At 39.0% G+C, this 20,713-nt stretch overlaps 1 protein-coding gene across 1 annotated transcript in view; it reads left to right on the forward strand.

Annotated features, from left to right (window-relative positions):
• Positions 1 to 20,713, forward strand: part of cadps2 (Ca++-dependent secretion activator 2) — a 157,919-nt gene that overhangs the window by 57,647 nt on the left and 79,559 nt on the right. The window contains 3 exon segments of the mRNA XM_029433034.1: positions 12,952 to 13,032; positions 13,401 to 13,634; positions 14,291 to 14,412. Coding sequence (XP_029288894.1) covers positions 12,952 to 13,032; positions 13,401 to 13,634; positions 14,291 to 14,412 — 437 coding nt within the window.

Here is a 20,713-nt window from a genome sequence, read left to right on the forward strand (position 1 = left end):
CATCATGGAGTGGAGAAATAAAACGTTTTTCTTTACCTTTCGCTTCATCCGGTCTCTGTTATTGTGTCCAACCTCCCTCGGGGGACGTCTTGTTCTAAAATCTCCCGTCACATCTGTATTGTTGAAATCAGCTAAATGTTCAGCCGTGAAAATGTTTTACAAGACACTAAGCTGCGGTTTCTGTTCTCCTACACACCAAACTCCTTCAGCGCTCCTCTCTCCAACTCTCACTCACGTTTCCACCGCCGTCTTCAACTAGTCACATGACACAATAACAAACCGCAGATCAAGGGAAAGGTTTTATTTCTCTGTAGGGTCCTTTATATTATGTATCTATTATGTCGTCAGAAACTGTAGACACATGATGGATGATGGATAAATAAATAAATAGATGGATTTAAAGATGGATAGATAGATATATGGATAGATGAATGTATAGATATATAGATGGATAGACAGATATATAGATGGATATACAGATATATAGATGAATATACAGATATATAGATGGATATACAGATATATAGATGGATAGACAGATGTATAGATGGATAGACAGATATATAGATGGATAGACAGATATATAGATGGATAGACAGATATATAGATGGATAGACAGATATACAGATGGATAGACGTATATATAGATGGATAGACAGATGTATGGATATACAGATATATAGATGGATATACAGATATATAGATGGATAGACAGATATACAGATGGATAGACGTATATATAGATGGATAGACAGATGTATGGATATACAGATATATAGATGGATAGACAGATGTATGGATATACAGATATATAGATGGATAGACAGATATATAGATGGATAGACAGATATACAGATGGATAGACGTATATATAGATGGATAGACAGATGTATGGATATACAGATATATAGATGGATATACAGATATATAGATGGATATACAGATATATAGATGGATATACAGATATATAGATGGATAGACAGATATATAGATGGATAGACAGATATATAGATGGATATACAGATATATAGATGGATATACAGATATATAGATGGATAGACAGATATATAGATGGATAGACAGATATATAGATGGATAGACAGATATATAGATGGATAGACAGATATATAGATGGATAGACAGATGTACAGATGGATAGACAGATATATAGATGGATATACAGATGTATAGATGGATAGACAGATATATAGATGGATAGACAGATATATAGATGGATAGACAGATATATAGATGGATAGACAGATATATAGATGGATAGACAGATGTATAGATGGATAGACAGATATATAGATGGATATACAGATGTATAGATGGATAGACAGATATATAGATGGATAGACAGATATATAGATGGATATACAGATATATAGATGGATATACAGATATATAGATGGATAGACAGATATATAGATGGATAGACAGATGTACAGATGGATATACAGATATATAGATGGATATACAGATGTATAGATGGATATACAGATATATAGATGGATAGACAGATGTATAGATGGATAGACAGATGTATAGATGGATAGACAGATATATAGATGGATAGACAGATATACAGATGGATAGACAGATATATAGATGGATAGACAGATGTATGGATATACAGATATATAGATGGATATACAGATATATAGATGGATATACAGATATATAGATGGATATACAGATGTATAGATGGATATACAGATATATAGATGGATAGACGTATATATAGATGGATATACAGATATATAGATGGATATACAGATGTATAGATGGATATACAGATATATAGATGGATATACAGATGTATAGATGGATATACAGATGTATAGATGGATATACAGATATATAGATGGATATACAGATATATAGATGGATATACAGATGTATAGATGGATATACAGATATATAGATGGATATACAGATGTATAGATGGATATACAGATATATAGATGGATAGACAGATGTATAGATGGATAGACAGATGTATAGATGGATATACAGATATATAGATGGATAGACAGATATACAGATGGATAGACAGATGTATAGATGGATAGACAGATATATAGATGGATAGACAGATGTATATATAGATGGATAGACAGATGTATAGATGGATAGACAGATATATAGATGGATATACAGATGTATAGATGGATATACAGATGTATAGATGGATATACAGATGTATAGATGGATATACAGATGTATAGATGGATAGACAGATATATAGATGGATATACAGATGTATAGATGGATATACAGATATACAGATGGATATACAGATATATAGATGGATAGACAGATATATAGATGGATAGACAGATATACAGATGGATAGATGGATATACAGATATACAGATGGATATACAGATATATAGATGGATATACAGATGTATAGATGGATAGACAGATGTATAGATGGATATACAGATATACAGATGGATATACAGATATATAGATGGATAGACAGATATATAGATGGATAGACAGATATATAGATGGATAGACAGATATACAGATGGATATACAGATATATAGATGGATAGACAGATGTATAGATGGATATACAGATGTATAGATGGATAGATAGATATATAGATGGATATACAGATATATAGATGGATAGACAGATGTATAGATGGATATACAGATATACAGATGGATAGACAGATGTATAGATGGATAGACAGATATATAGATGGATAGACAGATGTATAGATGGATATACAGATATATAGATGGATAGACAGATATATAGATGGATATACAGATATATAGATGGATATACAGATATATAGATGGATAGACAGATATATAGATGGATAGACAGATATACAGATGGATATACAGATATACAGATGTATAGATGGATATACAGATATATAGATGGATAGACAGATGTATAGATGGATATACAGATATATAGATGGATAGACAGATATATAGATGGATATACAGATATATAGATGGATATACAGATATATAGATGGATATACAGATATATAGATGGATATACAGATATATAGATGGATAGACAGATATATAGATGGATATACAGATATATAGATGGATAGACAGATATATAGATGGATAGACAGATATATAGATGGATAGACAGATATACAGATGTATAGATGGATATACAGATATATAGATGGATAGACAGATGTATAGATGGATATACAGATATATAGATGGATATACAGATATATAGATGGATAGACAGATATATAGATGGATATACAGATATATAGATGGATAGACAGATATATAGATGGATATACAGATGTATAGATGGATAGACAGATGTATAGATGGATAGACAGATATATAGATGGATAGACAGATATATAGATGGATAGACAGATATATAGATGGATATACAGATATATAGATGGATAGACAGATGTATAGATGGATAGACAGATATATAGATGGATAGACAGATGTATAGATGGATAGACAGATATATAGATGGATAGACAGAGATATAGATGGATATACAGATGTATAGATGGATAGACAGATATATAGATGGATATACAGATATATAGATGGATAGACAGATGTATAGATGGATATACAGATGGATAGACAGATGTATAGATGGATATACAGATATACAGATGGATAGACAGATATATAGATGGATAGACAGATATATAGATGGATAGACAGATATATAGATGGATAGACAGATATATAGATGGATAGACAGATATATAGATGGATAGACAGATATATAGATGGATATACAGATATATAGATGGATATACAGATGTATAGATGGATATACAGGTATATAGATGGATATACAGATATATAGATGGATAGACAGATGTATAGATGGATAGACAGATATACAGATGGATAGACAGATGTATAGATGGATAGACAGATATATAGATGGATAGACAGATGTATAGATGGATATACAGATATATAGATGGATAGACAGATATATAGATGGATATACAGATATATAGATGGATATACAGATATATAGATGGATAGACAGATATATAGATGGATAGACAGATATACAGATGGATATACAGATATACAGATGTATAGATGGATATACAGATATATAGATGGATAGACAGATGTATAGATGGATATATAGATGGATAGACAGATATATAGATGGATATACAGATATATAGATGGATAGACAGATGTATAGATGGATATATAGATGGATAGACAGATATATAGATGGATATACAGATATATAGATGGATATACAGATATATAGATGGATATACAGATATATAGATGGATAGACAGATATATAGATGGATAGACAGATATACAGATGGATATACAGATGTATAGATGGATATACAGATATATAGATGGATAGACAGATGTATAGATGGATATACAGATATATAGATGGATAGACAGATATATAGATGGATATACAGATATATAGATGGATAGACAGATATATAGATGGATATACAGATATATAGATGGATAGACAGATATATAGATGGATATACAGATGTATAGATGGATAGACAGATGTATAGATGGATAGACAGATATATAGATGGATATACAGATATATAGATGGATAGACAGATATATAGATGGATATACAGATGTATAGATGGATAGACAGATGTATAGATGGATAGACAGATATATAGATGGATAGACAGATATATAGATGGATAGACAGATATATAGATGGATAGACAGATATATAGATGGATATACAGATATATAGATGGATAGACAGATGTATAGATGGATAGACAGATATATAGATGGATAGACAGATGTATAGATGGATAGACAGATATATAGATGGATAGACAGATGTATAGATGGATAGACAGATGTATAGATGGATAGACAGATATATAGATGGATATACAGATATACAGATGGATAGATGGATAGACAGATATATAGATGGATAGACAGATATATAGATGGATAGACAGATGTATAGATGGATAGACAGATGTATAGATGGATATACAGATATACAGATGGATAGACAGATATATAGATGGATAGACAGATGTATAGATGGATAGACAGATGTATAGATGGATATACAGATATACAGATGGATATACAGATATATAGATGGATAGACAGATGTATAGATGGATATACAGATGTATAGATGGATATACAGATATACAGATGGATATACAGATATATAGATGGATAGACAGATGTATAGATGGATAGACAGATGTATAGATGGATAGACAGATATATAGATGGATAGACAGATATATAGATGGATATACAGATGTATAGATGGATAGACAGATATACAGATGGATATACAGATATATAGATGGATAGACAGATGTATAGATGGATATACAGATATATAGATGGATAGACAGATATATAGATGGATATACAGATGTATAGATGGATAGACAGATATATAGATGGATATACAGATATATAGATGGATAGACAGATGTATAGATGGATATACAGATGGATAGACAGATATATAGATGGATAGACAGATATATAGATGGATAGACAGATATATAGATGGATATACAGATATATAGATGGATAGACAGATATATAGATGGATAGACAGATATATAGATGGATAGACAGATATATAGATGGATAGACAGATATATAGATGGATAGACAGATATATAGATGGATATACAGATATATAGATGGATATACAGATGTATAGATGGATATACAGGTATATAGATGGATATACAGATATATAGATGGATAGACAGATGTATAGATGGATAGACAGATATATAGATGGATAGACAGATGTATAGATGGATAGACAGATATATAGATGGATAGACAGATGGATAGACAGATGTATAGATGGATAGACAGATATATAGATGGATAGACAGATGTATAGATGGATAGACAGATATATAGATGGATAGACAGATGTATAGATGGATAGACAGATATACAGATGGATATACAGATATATAGATGGATAGACAGATGTATAGATGGATATACAGATATATAGATGGATAGACAGATATATAGATGGATATACAGATGTATAGATGGATAGACAGATATATAGATGGATATACAGATATATAGATGGATATACAGATATATAGATGGATAGACAGATGTATAGATGGATATACAGATATACAGATGGATAGACAGATATATAGATGGATATACAGATATATAGATGGATAGACAGATATACAGATGGATAGACAGATATATAGATGGATAGACAGATGTATAGATGGATATACAGATATACAGATGGATAGACAGATATATAGATGGATAGACAGATATATAGATGGATAGACAGATATATAGATGGATAGACAGATATAGATGGATAGACAGATATACAGATGGATAGACAGATATATAGATGGATAGACAGATATATAGATGGATAGACAGATATATAGATGGATAGACAGATATATAGATGGATAGACAGATATACAGATGGATAGACAGATATATAGATGGATAGACAGATATATAGATGGATAGACAGATATATAGATGGATAGACAGATATACAGATGGATAGACAGATATATAGATGGATAGACAGATATACAGATGGATAGACAGATATATAGATGGATAGACAGATATATAGATGGATAGACAGATATATAGATGGATAGACAGATATATAGATGGATAGACAGATATACAGATGGATAGACAGATATATAGATGGATAGACAGATATATAGATGGATAGACAGATATACAGATGGATAGACAGATATATAGATGGATAGACAGATGTATAGATGGATATACAGATATACAGATGGATAGACAGATGTATAGATGGATATACAGATATACAGATGGATAGACAGATATATAGATGGATAGACAGATATATAGATGGATAGACAGATATATAGATGGATAGACAGATATATAGATGGATATACAGATATATAGATGGATAGACAGATATATAGATGGATAGACAGATATATAGATGGATAGACAGATATATAGATGGATAGACAGATATACAGATGGATAGACAGATATATAGATGGATAGACAGATATATAGATGGATAGACAGACATTTTCTCTCCTAGCTGTGACTGACAATTTTTTGTATTCACACAGAATGGATTTTCGTACTGGAAGGAATAAATTGAGTTCATGCACAAAGTTCTTTTTCCTGCTGCCGTTTATCAGGCTTCTCTTGTGCCCTTTTCAATCCATAAGCCATCAGTTGAAAGAGGAGATGGTGAAAGGAGCCCGCTCGTGAGGCTTGGAGGCAGCACGGGGCCGAGGCTGTGGTGAAGCCTGTAGGTTAATGAACCCTCGAGGCTACGGTCAGCCAGAGTTTGGAGCGACAGCTGACGTACGAAATGAACCTTAGAGTCTTGCCTATTACATCTCAGTTAGGGGGGGGGGACTGAAATATACTGTTTATGAGAGCCAAGTAATTTAATATCGAGTCATATTTTCCTAGATAAGACAATGTGCCATCAATGTAAGTCGCTCTAATAATAATAATAATAATAATAAATTGTATTTGTAAAGCGCCTTTCAAAGCTAAAAGCAATCTGAAGGCGCTCTGGATTAGAGCGTCTGCTAAATGACCTGTAACGTAATGTAATGAAGGGTTGGCGGCGGCTGCACACGTTGGGTTGCTGTGCACGAAAGCTTGGGGAGTAAAACATAATAATCTGATCCGTCCGGTATAGTTCAATAGCCGATACTGAATAAGAAAAGAAAGAATACCTTGTTCGTACCTAGTCCCGTTTATCCATCATGGGTATTGGAGATAATGATATTTTCAGGAATTTTTAAAAGTATTTGTATCATGTCTTTGTGCTCAGATTTGATTGAGTTATGAGTCACATTTGTGCACGTCTCATGTGTCTCACCACACTGTCTCAAATGCAGTGGTTTTAGTCTGCCAGTTAGAACTCCCACTTCTTACTTAAGTGTGAATAAAGCATAATATAATTAAAACGCAGAGTTGAATTTAGTCTGACGTGGAACCACAGGGAGAATATTGAATAAAAGTGCAGAGCTCTGCAGAGCCGTGATGATGGTATGAACACAGAAATGTAATGAAGCCGTCACATTAACTTTAGGAATCACTTTTTAGGTTGTTTTGATTTTTGGCTTGATTGTGTGTTATTTCTGGATCAGCCTGAGAAGAAGTCAACGTAAAGCAGATGATAAACTGCTCCATGCTTTGCCTGCAGCGTATCACCAAAGTATATATATTCAGGCTTAGTTTGACAGATTTCACACAGCCTGAACATTTGAACTGCAGAAAACAGGTTTGTTGTTGCCTTCGGCATGCATTGTGTCGTCCAATGTTCCCTGGTGTTTTGGCCCGTTTGGTTATTTTATTCATGTGTTTTATAGCCCAAAAAAAAGGGCCTGCTCGGCTGTAGAGGGGTCCATTGATTTCTGTTTCGGTTGCGTCTGTGTGTCGTCTCATTAGCTGAAAGAGGCAGGTAGATGAAGCTCTAATGAATTATCCCAATGTTCTCTGAGAATAAGCTTTCTTCTTCTTTGGTGTTTAATTTTCCTCGTTTTAGATTTTTATTCCCCTCCATCCTTCTTTTGATTCTTGCAGTAAGTGATGGCGGGATGTAATTGTGTCTTTTCTCTGTCAGTCTCTCTTTGTACGATGATTGTCTGGGATCCGCTGTGTTTGTGCACAGCAGCCCGCTCACTTTGTAATAAGACAGCGGTTTAACAGGAGGCTTTTTACTTTGATACTGACGCTGTGCTGCACACGTGGGAAATGACATATCTGAGGATGATTGCAGCAAAAAAATGCAAAATACGTCTCGGCCGGCACAGTATTTACCTCATTGGTTTCTACTCGTATCAAGTTTTTTTATATTTTTATTACAACATAGCGAGATCAGTCTTCTTGAATTTCACTTTAGTTCTGCAGGTTTGTCGCCAACACTTCCTGGTTGCAGCAGCTTTATAATTACACAACAATACTATTCTTCTCTCCCTTCCTCAGCATCATTGACAAAAGAAGGTCCCACACTTGTTGCTGAACTAAGTAAAGAAGTCAACTACGAGTCCCAGAGTGCATTGCTGTAGGAAACATCCAATCACAGAGCTTCAGATTCTGTTGCCGTGCAGCTAATAACGGGGTGAAGTCAAAAGTTGATCCTTGTAGAACGACGTGTTCAATTCCTTTTTTATTTTCAGTTTGCAGCGACGAAGCTTTCTGAGTGTTTCAGTGTTTCCTCCAGAACTGAGCAGCGCAGGTCACGCCGCGGCTGTTTCCACACCTTTTCATTTCAGCAGCACATAAAGAGTCACTCGCTTGTTTGTGCCTTTTTGTAAATGTGAAAGACACTGAGTCATTGCTAATCCACCGTAAATGAGCATGAATTTGAAGGACACGCATTCATCAGAAGGATGTGTAACGTGCTACTTTGATCCACTGTAATCATCAAAAGACTATTTCTTATTTTCTTGATTGATTTTTACCCTTCAAGGTAAATCAGGGATTAAATACTCATTTATGTGCCTTTCCTTTGGTCATGCATGATTCAGTTAGTGAGACGGAGAGTGCATTGTTCATCTCGTCAAATCTAAAATCACCCTTTCATCTTCATTCATTCTCTAAATCTAAAATTAAGCTCTATAAAGAATACCGTCTTATATTACAGGGAAATGCACCATTGAGGGCATAAAAGTGTAGATAACAAAGATAACAAACCTATAACGAACGACACTGCTCCGAGCTAACCAGCTAGCTAACAGTCGCTTACTGTAGTTCTTCAAAAGAAACATTTCCAGCATCGACTCCTTCAAATGCTCTGACATTTAAACAGTTTCCACTCTTTCAGGTTTGATTTAAGAAAAATTCACTCTGCATTCTGACTCTGAACACCTCGAGGATTTCAATCTCTTTTTAAAAGGCAGTGACGCTGTCGGCCCTTTGGTACCGTGTGACACCAGGTCAGTGTGTTGTAGCGCTTAACGGAGACGTTCCTCTGCGTGTCTTCATCTGTTGACATGTTGCAGAGACCTTTTAACATGGAGGCTGGTTGTCATAGAAATGTGAGGCAGAATTAGAAAGGCTGCCAACAAAGAGCACATAATGATATTAACTGTGTGTGTGTGTGTGTGTGTGTGTGTGTGTGTGTGTCTGATTAGCGGTAGACAGGCTGTGAGCTCTGTTATCTCACTACAGTTAATTAGATTTGACTGTGTAATTAAGACACAACCAGGAGAGTATCAGCGTGCAGCTGTTGTTTTTCTGACCACGTAAAGTTAATCACACTGGACTGTCGCTGCACAAACACACGAGCTCTGCAGATGAACCGACTCTTCGTAATACTTTCATCATCAGTATCTCGAGGCTTCACTCCGATTCCTCTTCTTTACTTCCTGAGTGTTCGGCTACGTTTATTCAGGAAGTCCCGAATATAAAGAAGTTAGACGACGGCTGACACAAAGTTCTACATGTGAATATGAAAGTATCAGATGGAAACACTGATTCACACTTTATGTTGACGAGTTATTGGAAATCTAGTTATGCCTGTGATGCTACTGATGCCTCTGTACAGAAGATAAACACTCAGTAAGTAATGAGAAGAACAATTAAAATAAATGGTGTGTGTGTGTGTGTGTGTGTGTGTGTGTGTGTGTGTGTGTGTGTGTGTGTGTGGATCCACACCAACAGGTTTCTGATGCATTTAGTCGACTGAACGGTGTCGGCAGAAACACAAGCTGTCAAATCTCCATCCCTCAGCAATTAGTGCAGGCGGATGTCAGTCCTGACAGGAAGTGGTGACATGGGGTGACGGCGACGATAATTATTTTTGATTAAATGTGCAAATTAATTATTAAATAACAATTTTTAAAATGCCTCCGCTGCTGAAATGATCATACTTCGCTCTCAAGTCCTAAAGATCAGTTTTATGACCAAATACCTTTAAAACTATTAACACTCAGCTGAACTTTTTTGTGCTAATTGCCAAATGTTAGCATGCTAACACGCTCGAGGAAGATGGTGAACATGACAAACAAAAGAACCGCATGTTAGCATTTTCATTGTTAGCATGTTGATGCTAGTTTGGCTCATCTACGTGCAGCTGCAAAAAGGCTGATTTTCATTGGTTTAATTCTAAATGACCGTTTATTACTCGCCCTTTGTTTCCTTGAAAATACTTTTCTCACCTGCCTCCACGCCCAACCAACAATCAAACAAACATCCGTTTACGAACTCTCTCACAACTTGTCATTGTGCGGGTGAAGGACTCCTTTAATGAACTCAAGAAGAAGATGTTTCTACTCATAAAAACATAAAGATAAACTCAGACTTATTTAATCTTTGCTGATGCCGATCCAAATGCATCCGTCCGCTTCGCACCAAAATACAAAGTAGGAAGTTCAGAAATTACCGGTCGGAGCGTCATTACAGTGATCTGCCTTATCCATGATACTTTAAGAATATTCCTGATAAATATATATATTACACAACCAGGGAAGAAGTAAGTAGGTTCAGGCTTGTATTCTGCGGCTCAGTTTGACTTTTAGTTCAGATTTAGCTGCTCAGCGTTTTTCTCCGCAGCTGCAGGTCTGGATAACTCGCCGCTGTGACTGAAGGAAGTTTGGATTCTCTGTGAGCGAGACACTGACGGCAGATTGTTAACTGATTTTCCGGGACCCATTTTGAAACCGACTCAAATGAAACCGCTTATCTTTTCTCTGCGTTATCGGCTCTGATGGTTCCACTTGTCTCTTTGGCTTCAGGACAGTTTCCATCAGAGCTGTTTTTATCTCTGATTGTCGCTTCAGACGCCTCTGCTCATCACAGAATTGTGAAACAAGGCTCTGTTTTCTGCCCAGTAAGCAAACCTCGTTCAATTTTCACTCCGCTTTCATCTCCTCTGTGAGTCTCGCTGACATCAAGTTTAACCGGCGACGAGTTGGCTCATCTCCTGCTGAGCGTGGACGGGAGTTTGACCCACTTTACTGTCAATCAAGGCAAACACCCTGAAACCATTCGTCTCTTTACGTCTTAATACAGAAGTTAGCGACCTTTCTTTAACTCCGGATCCCAGTTTTAGGTCCGACTATTTAAAAAAACGTTTTTCTTTGCTGTTGGAAGTGAAAGATGTCAATTAACAAGTTGTGAAAGTGACGTCATCATAGCCGTCACGTCCAATTTGCACCAAACTTTGAATTTGAGAAAATGAGAGCACTCAATCCATCTTAACGCTACGAAGTGTTTGCAAAAGCAGACGTACGTTTTTAAATGTTTTGCTACCTTGCTAGCTTACGCATCACAAAAGTTCCCTTCACAAAGCCCCAAGGGTCTTCCTATTTCAACACACTGACAGTCGGTGTGTCTGAGGAAGTTCGATGGTCATGCAACATAATTTAACAAACCTTTGTGTTTTCTGATTTATTTAAACGTTTTAAAGTTAGCTTGATTTAACGTAATTGTTTTGAATTTCTATTTCTATTTTTAACAACATTTTTGAATTGTTTACAACCCCACATGGGCCCCGACCCCAAGGTTGGGCATCTTTCCAGCTTCAAAGACATGGTAGATAAAGTGAAATTAATTTCCCCATTCACTTCAATACAGTTTTCCTGGAGCAGCCACTAGTGGACACCAGAGGAACTGCAGCTGAACAACCTGCATCTTTTACTGCAAAACTGACCAAAAGTAAAAGAGATGATTGTTGAACATCGTAGTTATTTCAGACCCTGACTCCTGATTGGCTAATTACTGTCACCTGTTACCAGCTTAGCTGCTAATTGGTTAATCAATAAACAACTGAGCGTCCTTTAAATCCTCTTATTCGGAGTAAATCTCTCCTGCTGTGTCTCTTCCACCATTTGATGGTTTATTGATTGTGTCGCTCTCTTAATGGCCGACTGATGAAACTCTTTGCTTTTGTTTTTTCGTCCTCAGCTGGACAACGTGGACGAGCAGGCGGCTCAGATCCGCAGAGAGCTGGACGGGAGGTTACAGCTGGCCGAGAAGATTGCCAGGGTGAGAAACGTGCATTATGATTAAACCAAACCAAAACTCATCATGTCACATCGTGCTTAAAGCTGCCTGTGTAATGTGACAGGTGTCGCAGAATTATTGCCTCTTTTAGTTCCTTGTTTTGGTTTCACCATCCGCTTCAGTCTCCGTGTTTCCAGCAGAAAGGTTCTGATACATTCCCTGTACGCTTCCTTCCCAGCTCCAAACAGATTTACACAGTAAAGACTAAATAATTGTGAAGACTGTAAACACTTTCATCTCCTCCAATTAAGTTTGCACAATGTTTTCAAATTTAAACTACCAAAAACTTTGCAAAATGAAGTAAAGTGATGAGAAGTAAACGTGTCTGATGGACGGACTCTGTGCTGCAGGAGATCAGATACCCAAAGTTCGTCTCTACTGACATGGAGCCGCTCTACGTGGAGGAGCTGCGATCGTCCGTCAACCTGCTCATGGCGAACCTGGAGAGTCTGCCGGTGTCCAAAGGAGGTCCGGACTTCAAACAGAAGCTCAAACGCTCCAACATGAACAACTCGTTCCTGGACATGGGAGACGAGGGAGACATCCTGTCCAAGTCTGACGTCGTGCTGTCCTTCACTCTGGAGGTGTGTGTGTGTGTGTGTGTGTCTGTGTGTGTGTGTGTGTGTGTCTGTGTCTGTGTCTGTGTGTGTGTGTCTGTGTGTGTGTCTGTGTGTGTCTGTGTCTGTGTCTGTGTGTCTGTGTGTGTGTGTGTCTGTGTCTGTGTGTGTGTGTCTGTCTGTTTGTCTGTGTGTGTCTGTCTGTGTGTGTGTGTGTGTGTCTGTGTGTCTGTCTGTCTGTCTGTGTGTGTGTGTGTGTTAACTTGGTCGTTGGCTGGCTTCTTTACATGTGAAAGGTAATTTAGTTTCCTTGAAGGTAGAAATACATCAGATCCTGAAGATTATGATATTAATCTTTAAATCTGTCACGATATCAGATTTTATGGCCAAAAGACGATGTTATCGCGAGACCTTTTAAAAATAAAATGTTATCATCCAGCTTTAACTTCTTTTATTGTGCGTTCTTTTCTCTTTCTTAGCAAATGAGTGACACTTGTCATTATCATATGCGTCTTATAAACATATCAATATTTTATCACTGTCGGTATTAATCCTTTAAAATCCTTTCTTACGTAATTGTACATTTGAATGTTTTCTGATATTAGACGCTATGATGTCTCGTGGACACAAGACCCAGTGATTTGAAGAAGCTTCATGTTGAAACCTTCTGCTGCTGTTTTCAGATCGTGATCGTGGAGGTTCAGGGTCTGAAGTCTGTGGCTCCAAACCGGATCGTGTACTGCACCATGGAGGTGGAGGGGGGAGAGAAGCTGCAGACGGACCAAGCTGAAGCCTCCCGACCACAGTGAGTCAAACATCCGCAGACTGTAAACACCCGTCGTCACATTGCACGACAAGTTGCGACGATAAAACCCTTTTGGTGCTGCACACTGAGAAGATCAGTGCAGAGAAACGCTCGTAATGCTGCACAGTGAAGGTCGAGCGTTCAAGAGAAGCATCAACAAGCAAAAACACACGTGTGAGTGGAAAGAAGAAGCGTTGTTGAACATCTGAAAGCTGCATCTTTGCTTTATTTAGATTTAATTAATGCATTAAGAGTTTCTTTTAATAAAAGTTTCATTCAAACTTTTAATGTTACAGCTCTGGTGCCGCATTGTTTCCTCCAGTTCCACGAATAAATGCCTTTCATCATGAGGCCAAAGGGGATTATTCTCTGATGAAGACCATGTGGTTAATAACTCAAAGCTAGTAAGTGGTTCTTGAGTTGAAATTAGAAACCAGAATCGAAATCCGATTTTATTGCTTTTATTTATAGTAGGTTCAAACATACGAGGAATTTGCTTTGGTGTTTAAAGCTGCAAACATAAACATAATAAGAGAAATTAAAATGTAAAATATGAGCAAATATTGAAAAATAGGAGAAATATTCTAATATAAATGTGTAGAAGAAACATAAATATAAAGAAATCTGTTCAGTCTTTCCTGCAGGACTGTTGCTGTTGATTTGAAAGTAATCAAACCTGCGGATGTGCACTAGACAACATTAAAGTGTGATGTTGATAACGAAGGCTTCTGTAGATGAAGTGTGACACAGCTCAGAGGTTGTAATCTGTGTTGGTGCTGTGGAGTTCTGCGTTTACAGCCTGCTGAGCTTCACTCTCGACTCATAATTGGATTATCGTCTGAGCTTTTGAAGATGAAATGAACACAGTTACCTGAAACTGAACCAAAGCAAACCCACGGCTTTGAAATCTAAACGTCTGGATCGCTGACAGAAGACGAAGTGCACATTCTACACGCCCGGGGGGGAACTCTTTAGCTTCTACAAACACCACGTTTAGCAGCCCCGAGCGATGTTTCTCGTCTTCCAGTAAAGATGGAGCGAGAAGATGACGCTCTTATGTTACAGTGATGTTCATTACACGGCACAACACTAAAGTAACTAACACTAACTTCTCTGTTCTTAGCTCTTTACCGTTATGAAATATCAGGTTCATCCTCCGTATGTCTCTCAGCTGAGCTTTAGACTGAATGCTAACAGTCCTGCAGCCTAGCATAAACATGCTAACGTGCTAATGTTTGCGTGTTAATATCATGGCTAACGAAAGTAAACTGGAGCTCAAAGCACAGCTTAGTTTCACTATAACTTTTATTTGTTTCCCTGAGAGCCAGGTTCTCTTTTTCACTGCTGCAGGTTAAGTGCTTTGTTTAAGGTGGTGATGATGGGGGGGGGGGGGGGGTTATAACAATACTGTGCAACCATAAAGGCAATAAAAGAGTTGTTATGAAGTGAGAAGAGCGTTGTATTGTACAATGAAGCACCACACAAGCGCAACACTTGAATATATCTCATCTGACTTCAGGAGAAACTATTTTCGCTTGTTTTCCTCCAACTCTTCAAAGTTGTTGGTGATTTTCTCCTCGCTGGTTGCAGCCTGCTGGCGACTGATTGTCTCTCGGGGCTCTCGGTGGTGTTTGCTGGTCGTTAGATGGCGGTGGGGCGGTGGGGGTCCACGCTGTAATGAGGCTGACCTTTCCTGGTGGAGCCGCTCTGTACGCCAGCATCACCAATCAGAGACAATTAGAGGAGCCCGCCGCCGCCTGACGACCTTGTTGGACAACAGGGATCCTGCGCTGTAACCCGGCTCGACTTTAACCTTCACTGTAATTAGCCCGCAGCGCACTTCCACATCCTTCATCTTCAATAATACACCCGCACTTAATGACATTGTCGTTAACTGTAATTACACGGACATGATTAGCTGTGATTACACCGTCGTCCTGTTGCTCTGATGACTCCCGCCGCTGTAGCGTAGCGGCTCTTTAATCACGGAGGACCTTTTCATTAGAATCACTTCATTACAGCAGTGAAGCGTCTGTGAAGCCTTTAAAGGACAAAAGCAGTTTCTTCATGTTTATTACATGTTATAATCCGTTCTCTTTAGACTCCCTGCAGACTCTGTAGACTCCCTGCAGACTCTGTAGACTCCCTGCAGACTCTTTAGACTCCCTGCATAGTCTTTAGACTCCCTGCATAGTCTTGAGACTCCCTGGAGACTCTGTAGACTCCCTGCAGACTCTTTAGACTCCCTGCATAGTCTTTAGACTCCCTGCAGACTCTGTAGACTCCCTGCAGACTCTTTAGACTCCCTGCAGACTCTTTAGACTCCCTGCATAGTCTTTAGACTCCCTGCAGACTCTGTAGACTCCCTGCAGACTCTGTAGACTCCCTGCAGACTCTGTAGACTCCCTGCAGACTCTTTAGACTCCCTGCAGACTCTTTAGACTCCCTGCATAGTCTTTAGACTCCCTGCAGACTCTTTAGACTCCCTGCAGACTCTGTAGACTCCCTGCAGACTCTGTAGACACCCTGCAGACTCTGTAGACTCCCTGCAGACTCTTTAGACTCCGTGTAGACTATGTAGACTCCCTGCAGACTCTTTAGACTCCCTGCAGACTCTGTAGACTCCCTGCAGACTCTGTAGACTCCCTGCAGACTATGTATACTCCCTGCATACTCTCTAGACTCCCTGCAGACTCTCTAGACTCCCTGCAGACTCTGTAGACTCCCTACAGACTATGTAGACTCCCTGCAGACTCTGTAGACTCCCTGCAGACTCTGTAGACTCCCTGCAGACTCTGTAGACTCCCTGCAGACTCTGTAGACTCCCTGCAGACTCCCTGCAGACTCTGTAGACTCCCTGCAGACTCTGTAGACTCCCTGCAGACTCTGTAGACTCCCTGCAGACTCTTTAGACTCCGTGTAGACTCTGTAGACTCCCTGCAGACTCTTTAGACTCCTTTAGACTCCCTGCAGACTCTTTAGACTCCCTGCAGACTCTCAGACTCTTTAGACTCCCTGCAGACTCTCAGACTCTTTAGACTCCCTGCAGACTCTGTAGACTCCCTGCAGACTCTGTAGACCACCTGCAGACTCTCTAGACTCCCTGCAGACTCTTTAGACTCCCTGCAGACTCTGTAGACTCCCTGCAGACTCTTTAGACTCCCTGCAGACTCTGTAGACTCCCTGCAGACTCTGTAGACTCCCTGCAGACTCTGTAGACCACCTGCAGACTCTCTAGACTCCCTGCAGACTCTTTAGACTCCCTGCAGACTCTGTAGACTCCCTGCAGACTATGTAGACTCCCTGCAGACTCTGTAGACTCCCTGCAGACTCTGTAGACTCCCGGCAGACTCTGTAGACTCCCTGCAGACTCTTTAGACTCCCTGCAGAGTCTGTAGACTCCCGGCAGACTCTTTAGACTCCCTGCAGACTCTTTAGACTCCCTGCAGAGTCTGTAGACTCCCGGCAGACTCTTTAGACTCCCTGCAGACTCTTTAGACTCCCTGCAGACTCTTTAGACTCCCTGCAGAGTCTGTAGACTCCCGGCAGACTCTTTAGACTCCCTGCAGACTCTGTAAACTCCCTGCAGACTCTTTAGACTCCCTGCATACTCGCATTAGTTGTTTCCTCACGTAACGAAAAAAGCACAAATGTTTATGAATTGAATCTTTTTCTCTGTAAATTCAGTTATTTCGCTCCAGAATCACCTGCTGCCACTAATTCTCCTTCTTCCACAAAATGATGTGTTAGTTTGTGTTTACAACCAGCACACGTCCCCCTCTGGAAACCATGAATGGAAACCAAATAGTTCTTGTGAAGATATTGTCAGCCCGGTAGCACGAGAGGAACATTCAGGTGTGAACAAAGTCGGTAGGATTCGTCCTCTGGGGACTGAGAGCGTCTGTAGAAAATATATATATATGTGTGTGTGTGTGTGTGTGTGTGTGTGTGTGTGTGTGTGTATATATATATATATATATATATATATATATATTTTTTTTTTTTTTTTTTTCTACAGATGTATATGTATGAACATGTATTTGAAGCATCTTGAATCTTATTATTTATAGTATTTGTAGTGTTTTCACTATAGCGGCTCAGATTTCACTTTTAAAATCTGTTTTCGCCGCCATTTGGTTTTAATGTTTTAAATGCTCAAGGTCAGGTTCGCAAACCGGACGAGACACGAAACGAAACGCTGATAACGACGTCATCACGTCTACATCTGCACCGTCATCTCAGGTCAGGTGATGCACGAGGTCAGAGCTGTTTGTAACAGCGTCTGTCCTCCGTCTCGCACATCTGATGTCTGGGATTAGTGTGTGTGTGTGTGTGTGTGTGTGTGTGTGTGTGTGTGTGTGTGTGTGTGTGTGTGTGTCATGAACCCACCTTTCCACATAATGTTGCCTTGGAAACTGGGGAAATGAATATGGAGCTCGGCTTTTGCTTCTCGCCCTCAACAAGTGAAGGGGTCACTTGTCATTTGTGCAATACACACACACACACTTACCATGACAGTTGTAGCATAAGGGCATGTAATCATGGGAGTGTGGCTCTCGTTGTGTATAATGGCCTCGTGTGCGTCAACTTGAGCAGAAGGTGTCACTCTGCTCCATTAGAGTCTCTGTGAGATGAACAATAAGTGAGTGTTGATAACAGCGACCTCCATGTTTTCTGCCTCCGGATCTGTGACGGAGACGTGATTTGATGTCATTACAGGGAACTGACCGAAGTTTGCGGGGTGACCTCTGGTAGAAGTTAAGTTTGCAGCCCATGATGTCGGAGTGATTGCAATTATTTTATTAATTATTTTATATTGTCTTTATATTTCCAATTTTTCATTTTTGTATTTACTTCTATTATTTATTTATATTATTATTATATTTTCAAATGTATTTATTCTTTTATTTTATTCTTTTTATATTTACTTATTTTATTTATTCTGCTTTATATTTCCACATTTATTTATTACTTTATTTCATTATTTTTATATTACATCATTCTTTAATTTATTTCTCTTTTTAGTTCCACATTTATCATGCTTTTGAGAAATAACTACTTTTGTAGTGAAACTAAATAAACTCACAAAATGTCAAGAAAGGAAATATTCTTTCACCTGTTTCCCTTAAACACAGAAATACAACCGATCACCTGAACTCAAGTTTCTCTCTTTAACCGAAGTAAATCTTAGTTGTCTCATGAACTCATCGTAAACACACTTTACTATCCGCTGTTCCAACAATAGACTTACAATACTTCAAATACTTCAAATACTCCGGCTCTACGCGCCGTTTCCCAGCTGTCTCTCTCTCTTTGCAGTTGCTCCTGTGTTAGCTTGTTAGCTCGTTCGCTTTTTAGCATGTTAGCTCGCTGAACCAGAGTCTGTCTCTCAGGAGTCTCACACACACACACACCTATCATCATATACTCACAAGCCCCCGGCTGAGCGCCGCTACGTTGGAGTTCGGAGTATTCGGCCTTCTTGGAGTCCCTGAATGGAGCCCTCCAGGGAGCTCCAGTAGGAGACTCCGTAGTCTTGCTGGGAGACTTTAACGTGCACGTGGGAAACGATGGAGTCACCTGGAGAGGCGTGATTGGGAGGAAGGGCCTCCCTGATCTAAACCCGAACGGTCGTTTGTTGTTGGACTTCTGTACTAGTCATGGAATGGCCATAACAAACACCATGTTCGAACATAAGGATGCTCATAAGTGTACGTGGTACCAGAGCACCCTAGGCCAAAGGTCAATGATCGATTTTGTAATCGTATTATCTGATCTGAGGCCGCATGTTTTGAACACTCGGGTGAAGAGAGGGGCGGAGCTGTCAACTGATCACCATCTGGTGGTGAGTTGGATCAAGGGGTGGGGGAAAACTCTGGACAGACCTGGTAAGCCCAAACAGGTAGTGCGGGTGAACTGGGAACGTCTGGAGGAAGACCCTGTCCGGGAGATCTTCAACTCACACCTCCGGCGGAGCTTTTCAGACATCCCTGTGGAGGTTGGGGGCATTGAGTTGGCGATGTTCAAAACCTCTATTGCTGAAGCTGCGGTGAGGACCTGTGGTCTCAAGGTCTTAGGTGCCTCAAGGGGCGGTAACCCTCGAACGTCAGGGAAGCCGTTCGACTGAAGGAGTCCTTCCGGGTTATGTTATCCGGGAGGACTCCGGAAACAGTTGCAGGGTTCTGACGGACTCGAAGGGCGGTAGCCTCTGCCGTGGCAGAGGCAAAGCAGCGGGTGTGGGAGAAGTTCGGAGAAGCTATGGAGAAGGATTTTCGGTCGGCACCAAGGTCCTTCTGGAAAA

The sequence above is a fragment of the Cottoperca gobio genome, chromosome 6 (assembly GCF_900634415.1).
Source record: "Cottoperca gobio chromosome 6, fCotGob3.1, whole genome shotgun sequence".
In the NCBI taxonomy this organism is placed as follows: domain Eukaryota; kingdom Metazoa; phylum Chordata; class Actinopteri; order Perciformes; family Bovichtidae; genus Cottoperca; species Cottoperca gobio.